Here is a 13,316-nt window from a genome sequence, read left to right on the forward strand (position 1 = left end):
CAGGGTTTTTTCAGGACACTGAAGAATTTTTTAGACTTTTGCACATAAAGTCCATAAAGCTTCTTAGATGTGTCGGGTCTAAAGACATCCCAAAATGCAGAAGTCAAAATTAGCCTACTGAAATGTGACCAAGACGCAATGGCCAGTGCTGATGACAGAATACAGGTGCAATAGGTTCCCAGAATCTGTACGGACATCAGCTGGGATGACATGACAGCAGTGTAGTAGCAGGTTTTTTTAGGTACACACTTTGCAACTATTCCAAGGACTAGGTGTTGGTTTAGGTGACCTAGAAAGCAGGCATGATGAATTTCAAATGGAGTATCTGCCAACTTTGTTTATTAAGGGCCCAATCCAGAACAGTGCGTGCTGGCTTACTGCCGATGCGCACTGTCACAAACATGCTGGAAGGCACATTTGTGGGCTTTAGCACCAGAGCTGGCCCAACACAAGTGGGACAGCACCAGTTGGAGGCCGGTGGTCTGCTGCCTGGTTCTTGCTTGGGCAGTGGAGTGCTAAGTTGGGGAAGTGGCATTCCAGGGCAGGCGGAGAGTGGGAGGAAGGTGTGGTGGGGGGAGGGAGCAGAGTGGGAGGGGGCAGGACAGACGGAGCTCAATTCTGCCAGATCTGGAGCCCCATGTTGGGCCTTGTGGCCCAACACAAGGCATCCTTACTCTGTGCCAGCTAAATAGCTGACACAGAGTCAGGTAGCCCCATTGCTGCTTCCCTTACTTGAGGGAAGGGGACAAATGTCCCCTTTCCCTGAGGAGCTGCCACTGGCTGACTGGCATGCTTAGGATGCCACGGCAGCCATTTTGGTGCCACAGCAGCCCCGCACACTCAGCAGCTCAGGATTAAGCTGTCAATGTTTCTGAGTGTTCTTCCTAATGCAGTAAGTCCAAGAGAACAGAAAGCATAAAGACCTCACATCTTCCTATTATTCTACAATTCATCTTTTCTGAAACAGAAACACTCGCATCCTCCACCTGATAGATATGCCATCTAATTATGAGGCACAGGGAGCTTGTGAATGGGAAATAGTCTATTTCTGGTGGTCACAACCAAAAGCTAAGTCAGGGGAAGAGTGAGTAAAGCTTTCCTACGTGTGTATCTAAAAAAAACCCACACAACAAAAGCCCTTAAAACTTCATCCCTCTCTGCTCTGCCCCGACATCAAGCCATCTCCAGAAAGGGCTGGGAAAGACCTGAAGGAATGGGACTTCATGTTCTTCCAGCTTGTTCGTAAGAATCAGGTGTCCCCTCAACGGATGATAACTGGAAAGATACACAAAGTGAACTGGAGAATTATAACATACATAGGAAACAGGAATCCATACTTCATGATGGAAAAGAGCACAGGAGACATTGGAAGGAATTTCCACTACTGCAGATATTAGTACACCTCTTGATTTATTATTTTTTGTTAAAATTAAACAATCACTCCAAAGATGTCATTTACAAAAATATAAATTTGGATATTTACTTTTAGTAAATAAAAACATACTGCTTGTAATTTCTGTTCCAGGGATATACTTCTGACATTTAACAGAATGAAAACGCTCTTTGTGGGGTAGTTACACAATGTTTACTTGATAAAACAAAATATATAAGAAAGGGTAACCAAAAGCAAATATACTGGTGATCTATCTAATTGTACTTATACAGTGCACTACAATTAATTAAATAGATAGAGATATAGAGAGATAGAGAGATAGATGAAGCTGACTATTAACATTGAGTACAACTTTTTCTTCAGTATAAATATCTGGATTAAGTTCCTGCTGAAAGAAAACACTTAAATCTTAAAAGCACAAATTCTGTGTGTAAAATTTGACTACAATGTCCACATCCTTCTTGAAAAGTATTCCTTTAAATGCGTCACTTAGTTGTCAGATCATTGGGAACTTTGCTAAATACAGAAGATTGCACTAAACAACATTATTTCTTCGGAGTTATGCAAGTTAAGGATTTGAAAGTGCCAAAGGGCAAAATGTACCATTTCTTCAGAGCCCCTTCTGGATGGAGTGATTAGACCCACTCGTTATGGGGAGTCTGGTCATTCTCTGTTGAGCCAGGCTATGGACTGGCTTCATTAACAAACTGTATATTGAAGCAACTCTATTGGCAGGCACAGCTTTTAACAGACATATTGGGGTACATCTTCAACACAATGTTTTTGCTCTCATCTAGGAACAGAACACCCAGGGAGTTCATTGTGTTGGGTACACAGCAGGGCTCTGGAATGCCTGGAATGATCCCTACAGCCTTCACAATGCTCTGGATAGTGGCATGGTTCGATGGCCGTACGATCTGGAAGAGAAAAGGAAATCATTACTGCTTCTTGGCAAAAGAAGCAGATTTCCCAGAACGGTTGGGAAGCCTGCTAAAGGAGAGAGGGAGGAGAAGCATGTGAATGGCTGAATGCAAAGGGCCAGGCCACTAGCAGCTCTACTTATGCAGCACAGGAAGGAAGGTGAGTTTCCTTTCAGAACAGAGATGTCTTCATGATTGTAATATCTATTATTCGTGTTTCTTCAGAATACTGGAATACTATGCCTTAGGAAAGTTCTGGAGTGTTATGGCCTGCGTTCTTACTGTCAGGAGTTCAGAAGAGCCTCCAGAGGCAAGGGGAGCTGTGCTCCCCTCTGAAGGGTCCAGGTAAGAATCTGTGGCTGCACGGGTAAGTCTTTCAGGGTGCAATCCTAAGTGTGCCTTGGGCTGGCGGACTTGCACCAGCCCAGGAGGGTTGCAAACATGCCGTAAAGCTTGTTTGCACCTCCTCTAGAGTCGGCTGGGCCGGCACAGGGACGTGTGCTGGCCCACGAAGGCTTAATACAGCCTCTGGACTGACTTGGGCAGGGCTGCTTGCGTCGGCCGACACAAGGCTCTGGGGTGGGCGGGGAGGAGGCGGGAGGGAGGTGTTTTGGGGTGGGCGAGAGCAGAAGGCGGGAAGGAGGTGTTTTGGGGTGGGGGAGGGTGGGCGAGAGCAGAAGGCGGGGCTGGGACCCAGCAGGTATGCCAGATCCTAGCTCCTGTTCCTGGGCAGTGTGGAGCTGCAAGCCGCTCTGCTCTCCTCGAACTTATGCCAGCCCCGGAGGTGGCGCAAGTCCAAGGAGTTGCATTGGGGCTGTGTCGGCTTACCTGAGGGTAAGGGGAAGAGTTTCCCCTTGCCTCCTGCTAAGCCACTTCGGGCCCCAATCTTGTGCTGGAAACAGTGCAGGCCTCTTGGCCTGCCTGTCCCAGCGCAAGATAGGATTGTGCTGTAAATTAACTAATTGTTACACAGGCCCCCCACATCTGTGGAACCATGGATAAGTGAAACCATGGATACAGGATCCGCAGATACAGGCCCCTTGTATCTAAGGTGTCCTGGATTCAGGAGGCCTTCAAAGTTCACTTCTGGTTTTGGTGGAAAAACCAAACCAATTTTAGGCCTCTACAAGGCCTTCTGAGACCAGGTGTTTTATTTTTCCTTTTTCTTCTTCTACTGATTCTTTGTTGTTACCAATTGCATAACATGCAGATATTCAGCCAGGGAAACATTTTGACATCTGTACGGCTAGAAAAGTAGCACCTGCTAAAACTCTGATTGTCACACAGCTGTAAAGGACAAAATAACTATGAGAGAAAAACATTGGAAACGCTGTATTATTTCTACATTGTTTGTCTTGCGCTAATATGGTTGTTAAATGCCAGAGATGTGCAGGGCTGGCTCTCGAGTGAATAGATAGTATGGCATAAACCGGTTGTCTTGTCACTATGTCAACAAGAGTCATGCCTCTGCCCATCACAGAGCATGATGTGGGAAGAATGGCAGCTCTGTTGCCAGGAAGGCATGTTTCCTTGTTTCTTGAGATAGGGGAGTCATGCAGGAATTACAGAAGAAATGGGAAATGTCAGCTGGAAAAAAAGGAGGGAGTGGGCATTGGGCTGAAGAAACCTTCAAGGGCAAGAAGTGGTGGGGAGGCAGTCACAGAGGCCTCCTCAAGGTAAGGGAACATTTGTTCCCTTACTTCAGGGCTGCATTGCAGCTGCACCAGTGCTAGAAAGTTGGATAGGATTGGGCCCTCAGGCTGCAGTCCTGTCCACAATTCTCTGGGAGTAAGTCCCATTGACTATAATGGGATGTACTTCTGAACAGACATGCATGGGATTCGGCTCTTAGATAGAGGATTAAAGATGCAGAAGACTGTTTTAAAAAGTTTTTTTTAAAAAATAATCACAAAGCGAGAAGGAAAAACTCATAGAAGGATGAAAAGGAACAAAACCAAAGTAAAGTAAGGAATGACATTGAAAGTGGCTTCAGAAACACAGATTTATGTTTCTAACAAGCCCCTAAGGCTAAATGCTTGTAAAAAACAGAAATTCTTGTATTTGCTGATAAGTGCTGGAGTTGAGAAATAATCTTCTGCTTATTCCCTTTACTACTTAAGTGTCGCTATTGTAGTAAAGAATTTGACATTGAGGCCTTTATCTTATCTTACATGCGTGAGGCTAAAACCGCTTTCCTGACTGTAGGAGAGCTCACAAGGCCAGCCCAAGACGTCTGCTTTGATAGCAGAGCAAAAAGGAAAATGTTACAATAACACCACAGCAGTGGAAAGCAAGAACAGAACCTTAGGACTGAGGGGCAGGGGAGAGGGCTGAGTTAGAGAATATAGGGAAAGCTATTTTGTTTTAAAATCAATGAATGGAAAATAGGCTAAAGATGGAAAGCGTCAGAAGAATTAGTGCCAAATCCTATCCAGCTTTCCAGCGCTGATCTAGCTGCAATGCAGTCTAAGAGAACATATGTTCCCTTACCTTGAGGAAGCCTCCATGACTGCCTTCCCACCAGCTTCCCACTGCACGAGATGCAGTGCAGTCCCGATCAGCATGACTGTGAGCCCAATCCTACGCATGTCTACTCAGAAATAAGTCCCATTATAGAGTCAAAAAGGCTTACTCCCAGGAAAGTGTGGATAGGACTGGGCAGTGAATCAGTGCTACAAAGCTGGATAGCATTGGGTCCTTCTTTTCAAAAATCACCTCTGCCTGTAAAAGTAAGTTCTGACAAACCATCAGAGCATCTTTATAATCATGATCTTTATTATGGCCACTGGTGACACGGAATTTACTAGAATGGCTTTTAATCACAATGGTGAAAACCATTGTCATTTGTTATGTTTATACCCCGCTTATGGCAATTATATATGCTATATAAATGTATATAAAGTATGTTTATACTTTTCTCTACAGAGCTCAGAGTGATACTTCAGCCTTACAAAAACCTGTGCGGTCCCGTGAAGGTCAAAGTACATGTTAAATATGTGCTTAATATGTTTGCAGAAGGTTTATGTATGTGTGTGTGTGTAAACTCCTAACACACTTCAGCAAGCTTAAATCATAAGTATTGTAGTGCTGTTTACAGCTCACGGAGGAAGGTTTCAACTACTTCCAACACAGAAAGGGGGAATGGAACACTTCTGAAACCTTCTTCCGTTGTGTTATAGAGCAGGCTTCCAAAAAAATAAAAACAGAAACTGGTGCTCATTTTTACCTGGAGATCCCAGAGCCTACTTAATCCCTGGTGGAATTTTTTGGTAGGATTTTAGTTTTCCTGTGTACCAGGGGAGTCCTCTGAGGGTGCAGAAACTCTTATTTGTGGTAGGCCCTATTTCTGAAAGGCACAGGACCACCAAGTTCAGTACTAGAAAGAATGAGTGAACCTAGATGTCAGAAATACTCTGGATATGAAAAAAAATCTGCCAGGTAGACTGCTGTTGGCTGATCTGAAAGAAAATTTCTTCCAAATTCAATATAGGTACCATTTCACTCTCCCTCAGTTAAAAGACAAACTTACAATCAAACCATAAGTAATTACTAGAACAGTTTTGTACAGGTATTTTTTTTTTTTGCACATCTTTTGGACATGCACTGTAATACAGTACATCTATTTTGGTCACTGTTTTAAACCTCATTAATGAAATGACAGGGAACTTGTTACCACTTGATCACGGCTGGCCCATCCATGAGGCCAACCGAAACAGTCACCTCAGTTAGCAGACTCACCCGCTTGCTTCCACTGATCCTCCTCTCCCCACTCCTTTGATTGGAAAATGAAGAGGGAGACGTATGAAGTGGGAGGCTAAAATGCTCCCGTGGTGGGCTAAAATGCTGGAGGAACAGAGGCTGGCACATCACCAGGGAAGGGGGCAGCATTTGGCATTTGCCACCTCAGGTGACAGAAGATCTTGTTCCTTAGCTAGTACTTTTAAATTATCTTAAGGGTTTAGTGATGCTTTAATGCCCTTTATGCTCCCCTTGGGGGAGGGGCTTGCCATCTTGTTTATTGCTTCATGAACTTCTATGCATGATGATTTATCATTAATAATAATGGTAAAAAAGACAATTTTCAAGTTGATGCTGGAGTGAAGCAGCCTGTTAGTACCTATTGTCTACAATTTTGCAGTCCATGCTTTTGCTCAATTAGATAACCCCCAGGGTATTTTTCCATTTTTATAATTCTGCGATTGATATATGCTTGATAAACTCTGTTAAAATAATGTTCTAGCAGCCACAAACTCTGAAACACTGAACACACAACACTTTTTCAGGTTTCCTGTGTTAGCAAGTTCTTCACAAAATTACTCTTTTTCTATAGCGCCTTTAACTTTTAATCACACCCTCCCCCCCCCGCAAGTGCTTGTCTTGCTATACAAGCCTTTTATAGTCATCAATGGCAGCCACTGGAAATCTTGAACAGGCAGGAGGAGCACAGCGTGAACTCTTTCATTCCCAGTCTCTACTCAGTGCAAATAAAGGCAGTATAACAACCTACCTTTGGCATTGGGAATTTACAGGTCCCTGCACAATAGTAAGCATCAAATGATTTGGGAGAAATGATCCATTCATTCCAACCAATGTCAGCAAAATCTACTTTCAAGTATCTTCTAGAGCAAATTGTAGGCTCATCCCATTGCTCTTGACGGGCTTTCTTCATTGTTTTCTCATCAAAACTTAATAGCTGAGATTTGGTGAGCATCTCAGGGTTTTCTTGCCCTTTCTTTTTGCGTGAAGCTTTTGGTCTATGGGATTTGTAGGTGCTTTCCCAGAAGACATATTCATTATACTTGTGGCCATTGACATACACCTCCTCTGGAAGCACATTGTTGTGGATAGAACTGGATGGGTATATGTCCCTCCTCATACGGGTGTCTACAGAAGCATTATGCATAAGGCTCAAAACTCTCTCAGCAGAAGGAAACGGGTCATAACGCTGGAGGGAAAATGCCACACTGTTGGGCTCAGATATAGCCAAGTCATTAGCATACACCAGTATATACGGAAAGTGAGAAGCAGGGTGGTGATATTTCTCCCCAGAGTCAAGCTCTGCACACAGGATAAGCTCACCATTTTGCTTCAATTGTTTAATGAAGTGTGAAATGTCCTTTGCCTGCCAGGCTTCCAGCCTATGAGTGAACACAGTGATGTTCTCCTTCAGTTCCCCAAAGGCGAAATTCTCACTGAAGCTGTGTAAGATCACACTGAGCCGTGACTCCTGGGGCAGGTGAAGGAGTCGGCATGCAGAGTTCTTGGAGCATTTCCAGACTGTCTTATGGGATTGTTTGCACTTGTGAGAGAAGAAGTGGAACGTAGCAGCCACGATCACCTCTGAATCCTGTATGGAGGACAAGTTGAAGCAGTATAGGGGCTTCTGAGCCACCATTTCTGTAATAAGATTTTACAAGACAAACAGACCAAGAACACACACAAGTATTAATATCTCAACAAAAATACCCTTCCCTCAGATCTGATTCTCCCTTCTTATTTGAACAAATTAACGTTCCAAAAGTAATGATGTGTTCACTTTCCAATAACCTATTGAGGAAACTTTAGAGCGGAAAAGCAATGGACTGCTTGTGAGAGCAAGTTTTGATACTGCCAATAATAAGATACCAAAAATAATATCGCAAGGAAGTCTGGTGTACTATAAGAGGAAAACAAAATAGTTGAGAAAATTTTTTTATGCAGTATGCTGACAATATAGAAGTATTACCCCTAGGATTGCAGCTCTTTAACCATTAGCTAATACCGAGAAGAATCTACTTTCAGACTGTATGTTATAGAGCTGTGGAAGTCAGGGATGGGTGGTGGGTGGGGAGGCAGGGCCTCCCCACCAGAGTCCTTCAAAAAGCACTGCATGTGTGTGAGGTGCACAAGCGCTTACAACCCATGCACTCTGCTTTCTGAAGGACTCTGGTGGGGAGGTTCTGCCTCACCTCCCACCACATCTACCTGATGGAAGTGTCTCTATACTGAAAGTGAGTACCGTATATACGTGTAGTCAGTTCCCTTCAGCCAGCCTGGAACTGGAGTCTTGTAGGCCACTTTTTTTTCTTCCCTACTCCCTTGAGGTGTTACATTGCTGTGCTATGCTGCCCACCATCCCAACACTTTGCCATGAGCTTTTCATGACCTCATCCTGAAGTCTCTCTCTCTCTGAGAATTGGCTGCTTTTCTGTTCTGCCTACTGAAAGGCTCAATGGCATTCCAAAGCTTACATACATTAGGTAGAGTAGGCAGTAAACATATATGTTTACTCTGAAGTAAGGTCCATATCCTTGGACCACTTCCTTCTTCCCTGCCTCACTATATTTTTCTTTAGTGATCATTATAATTTTGTTTGTTTGTCTTGTTTGTTTGTTGTATGCCAATAAAGGTTGTGATGATGATGATGATGAAGTACAGTCCACAACGTAGAGTAATTTTGCTTCAGTGAATCACCTGCTTCTCTTACACAGAAAGTTGGGTTATACTTCAGAGCAAGACCTGACACTCTATGATATGGACCTTACTCCAGAGTAAACATAGATGTTTATATGTAAACATATATATGTTTACATATCTATGTAAGGGCAAGTAAATGTATATGTTTACTGCCTACGCTATGGAGCTTACTTCAGAGTAAACATATATGTTTCTGACTCTATGTTATGGACCTTACTTCAGAGTAAACATATATGTTTACTTCCTACTCTATGGAGCTTACTTCAGAGTAAACATATATGTTTACTTCCTACTCTATGGACCTTACTTCAGAGTAAACATATATGTTTACTTCCTACTCTGTGGAGCTTACTTCAGAGTAAACATATGTTCCTACTCTGTGGAGCTTACTTCAGAGTAAACATATATGTTTACTTCCTACTCTGTGGAGCTTACTTCAGAGTAAACATATATGTTTACTTCCTACTCTATGGACCTTACTTCAGAGTAAACATATATGTTTACTTCCTACTCTGTGGAGCTTACTTCAGAGTAAACATATGTTCCTACTCTGTGGAGCTTACTTCAGAGTAAACATATATGTTTACTTCCTACTCTGTGGAGCTTACTTCAGAGTAAACATATAGGTCCATAAGCTAGAGCATGCAGGGGCAAATAAATATCACCCTTGTAACTCCCCCGCCCCAGAGCAGCCGGTCCGTCCCTTCCACGTTCCCCGAAGGCACCAGACGGTCGCGCCTTCCCCGCGCTGAGAGTCCCCAACGTCCCAAGCGATGTCGCTGCCAGCCGGGGGGGGGGGGGCGGCGGCACCCCCTGCTGCTGTCCCGGCTGGCGGACGGAGCGTGTGCAGAGCGCAGGGCGCGCCTCTCCCGCTGCAGCCGGACTTACCCAGCCTGGCCCTGAAGCCGCGCACCGTGTTGGCCCGGGCCGGCCTCCCGCCGCCGCCGCCCTCCTGCGCAAGGCGGCCGTAGCGCGCGTGGATCCTCTGCATGTGCGCCGCCAGCCTGTCCCGGGGATCGGCCGCTGCGGACCAGAGCAGGAGGCAGCAGCAGCAGGCCAGGCGGGCTGCCATCGGGGCCGCGCGGGGCCGGGCGGGCGGGCGTCGTCGCTGCCTTCCCTCTTCCATCCGCCTGTCTGCGAGGAGGAGAGCGGAGCCCCGCTTGGGCGCAGCAAACATGTAGCCCCAACGGGGCGGAGGGCGAGATGCTCTGGGAGCACGTGGCAGGCAGGCGGGGCGGGGGGTAAGTGGGGGAACCCCGTGGCTAGCCAGGGGCGGCCGTGAGGGGCGGGGAGGACTCTCCTGCTTACGCGCCCCCAGTTTGACCTCCTCTCTCCAAAGCCCCGCAGGCTGCCTTGGTTGGACAGTCCTGGCACCGTCGCCGGGCATCAATCGTGGAGGGGGGGGGGCGTTTCTAAGCGCCCCGACGCCCTGCACGACTTGGGTTGTTGGGGCTGAAACTTCCCCCACCGTCACCGCTGCGCCCCACCCATCGCTGCTGCTGATTGACCCCCCCCCCGCCGACACCCACTCAACGAAGACCCTCTCCACTTGTTAGATCTGAACAGCTTTCAAGTGCATCGAGAGCAAAGCTCCTTTCTGGGCACGTGTGAATGGCACTGATGCTTGAATTGCACCGAGTTTAATGATGGGCAGTAGAACCTGCCATAGTACATCAACCGTTAGATGCCCACCGAAGTGATGTGGGGAAAGGTCAGCTGCAAAGGCAACAAAGGGTTATAACTGATCTGAGAGAGTGAAGTCCCAGAGCTTTGCAGAGTTTGGGAGCTGGATCTGCTTGCAGATGGAAAAGACAGGCAAGGAGGGGGTAGATCTCCCATGTCTGTTGCTTTGCCCACATCAGGTCCAAGATTAGCAGTTTTCAGGCTGGGGGCAGCTGGTTGGGTGAAGGAATCAGAGAGGCAAGAAGAGTCCCTTGGATGAAGCCTATCTTTCTGCATTGTTCAGCAACATTTCTGCAGGTGGCCTAAACAGTTGCGGTTCTTGAAGACTATACAATGCAATAATGGGGGGGGGGAAGAGTTGGAAAGAGTTGCCAGTGCCATTGCTAACAGACCTTTTGTGGGATGCTGCAACCCTGCGGAGTTGATACTTTTGAAAGCTTCTGAAACCGTGCACTGGTAACGTCCTGGCCTGTGGTGCGACAAGAAATGTGATTCATTTCTTAACATGAACGCTGGGAGCCTTGCCGCTGCTCCTTGTGTCTGTGCAGTGGAAATTTGACAAACAGAAATTTGCTCAGGCTGCCATCAATAGCGTATCAACCATCCCATTAATTAATTGCTACTTATAAATAATCCTGAACTTCCTTAGATGCTTTAAAAAAATTTCTCCATGGTAGCATGTGTGTGACCTTTGGATGGGGGGTGAGAGCACCATCTTTTGTGTAATGGTTTTTGTCTGTACTGTTTCTTTACAATCGGGGTCCTGTGAAAGGGAGGAAGAGGCAGCAGGAGGTGGGAACAAGCTGGGTTATTTTGGACCAGTGTCCCATTAAAGCCCCTTCCAAAAGCCTTTTGAAGCTGACATTTTTGTATTGGATTTTAACCTGCACCAAAACCTGTAGGACACTGACACTTGGATATTGTTGGGAGAAGCTGAGTAACATTTCTTGCCTTGTTTTATTGCAGCTCTGCAGGAACCTTGAATCCAAATGCCTTGGTCCCTTTGTGCAGCCAAGATGAGTAAATAAAAATGTGTTTGGTAAGTGAATTCAAATTAGCACTGGGTCACATCATTCCCCATGAATTGGTTGATCAATGGCATCACTAAGGCATCTACAAGGAAAATCTATGCAAGTTCTGCTCAAGCAGAATGATATTTGCAGTGTGGAAATTTCTGCTAATTAAAGACCTTGCCAACTAACAATCTTTTTTAAAAAAGGAATTGCTCAAAGACCATTGGAAAGATTCAGAGAAAGTCTCCCCACAGAGCAAGGGTTTTGAATGGCAGTTCTAAGCTGCTTGTTAAAGAAAAAAAGCATAATCACATTCAAAACAAAAAAATGAGAAGCATAATCGCATAAACAGACTCATACATCATTAACAACACTGTATATGTGGAAAAGAATTGCCATGTCTCTTGTGCCGTTAAGAGGCCTCTCCTCAAAAGATATCTTGTGGTCCAAAACAGTTTTGGAAGGGTCTTTTTTATCCCCCCCTCTACACAGACACAAAACTATCAGGAACCATAATGACAGGGAACAACTGTTTGGTCAGGAAATAAAGTAGCACTTGGGTTTCTGAAGGCATAGGCAGAGTTTGATCTTGACATTGTTTTGCCTGTTTAAATAGGAAAACCAGAAGCAGGCGTCCAGAGACACTTTGGGAAAGGGTGGGGCAGATAAAATTATTGCTGAGGTTGAGCAGCAACCCAAACATTTGACTGCACATTATTAGAGGATAGGTCTCAAGAAACGTCTGAATGTCTAGAAATGAACCAGAATGTAAGACTATGTCATCAGGCACGTATTCCACCAATGGGGCAAATTTTGAGAGCTTCATACACAATAATTGATTTATGACGAGGACTTGTGGTCAGGGGAGGCAGAGCCTTACCTGTCATACATTTTTGTCTGGCCCACAGTTGTACACATTTGGTCTCTGTTGCTTATATGAAGGATTGGGCAGAAATGGCTCAAAATAAACAGTCTTCAGTCTAACCTCTGCACGTTGCTGACCCTAATGGACTTCCCAATTCCAATGAGTTCCCCCCATTCCAGTCATATATTTATGTATACATCTTGGGCTTTAGCCACTGAAAGTAAAATGAGATGCACATATGTGTTCAAAGGTTACTTTAATTTTTTTCATTCAGAAATCTTGAAAGAGGACACAATTTTTAAAAGTGGAGTAACATGTACCCTGTTTTGTCTTAAGGTGGATTGTCAGCATAAGACCAATAGTCCCGTCCCCCCCTTTAGCAGTCTTGGAAACCATATTTGAACAAAGTTTGGTCAACATATTCATTCACAAACTGAATTGGTTTGGTACAAAGAATTGGGTATTTGTGTGCAATTTTATATTTTATGTTTAAGACATACACAATCTAGATGAAGGTAAGAAATTCTGAAACCAAGTTTAGCAAAAGATAAAAGCCAGTGAAAGACTAAGCATTGCATATAACAAAAGAAGGGAAAACACTGTCATTCATAATTTGAAAATATCATTTTCTAGAAGGTTCTGGACCAGTTATTGTGGCTGGATCCTGCTCTCTGTCTTGCCAGTGAAAATACAAGCCCCTTTAGCAGTGATCAGTTTAACAGAAATTGTAATCAGGCTGATGACAGCAAAAACTGGAAAGTGACCCTTAATCATGGGCTGCATTTGATGGCATCTACTTTGCCATGTCAAATCTCTCCCAGTGTTTCATAATGAAACATAAGCTATTTTTTTTTATAGCCTTGCAATCTAGAGAAAGCCTGTTGGCAAAAGTTCCACACTAACAAACCGTGCAGTTATAGGAAGCTGTGTTAAACAATTATAAGTATACTTCCAGTTTTTAGAAGAAGGTAACAATATTTCTTCCA

General features: G+C 44.7%; 1 protein-coding gene across 1 annotated transcript; it reads right to left on the minus strand.

Annotated features, from left to right (window-relative positions):
• Nucleotides 1-1,950: 1,950 nt before the first annotated feature.
• GDF10 (growth differentiation factor 10) lies at nucleotides 1,951-10,156 on the minus strand. The gene is made up of 3 exons (XM_066621372.1): nucleotides 9,658-10,156; nucleotides 6,821-7,710; nucleotides 1,951-2,310 (listed from the first exon to the last, which is right to left on the minus strand). The coding sequence occupies exons 1-3, from the start codon at nucleotides 10,154-10,156 to the stop codon at nucleotides 2,119-2,121; spliced, it is 1,581 nt and encodes a 526-aa protein (XP_066477469.1). The 3' UTR covers nucleotides 1,951-2,118.
• Nucleotides 10,157-13,316: the final 3,160 nt, after the last annotated feature.

Source organism: Tiliqua scincoides, chromosome 3, assembly GCF_035046505.1.
Source record: "Tiliqua scincoides isolate rTilSci1 chromosome 3, rTilSci1.hap2, whole genome shotgun sequence".
NCBI lineage: Eukaryota > Metazoa > Chordata > Lepidosauria > Squamata > Scincidae > Tiliqua > Tiliqua scincoides.

Bases quoted from the DNA above. Each gene is read 5' to 3' on its own strand.
- GDF10 (XM_066621372.1), bottom strand. From the start codon at position 10,156: ATGCCCGGCGACGGTGCCAGGACTGTCCAACCAAGGCAGCCTGCGGGG. The intron at 7,711-9,657 runs GTAAGTCCGGCT...ATCTTATTACAG, and splicing joins CGGCTTCAGGGCCAGGCTGG to AAATGGTGGCTCAGAAGCCC. The intron at 2,311-6,820 runs GTAGGTTGTTAT...TTTCTCTTCCAG, and splicing joins GTAAATTCCCAATGCCAAAG to ATCGTACGGCCATCGAACCA.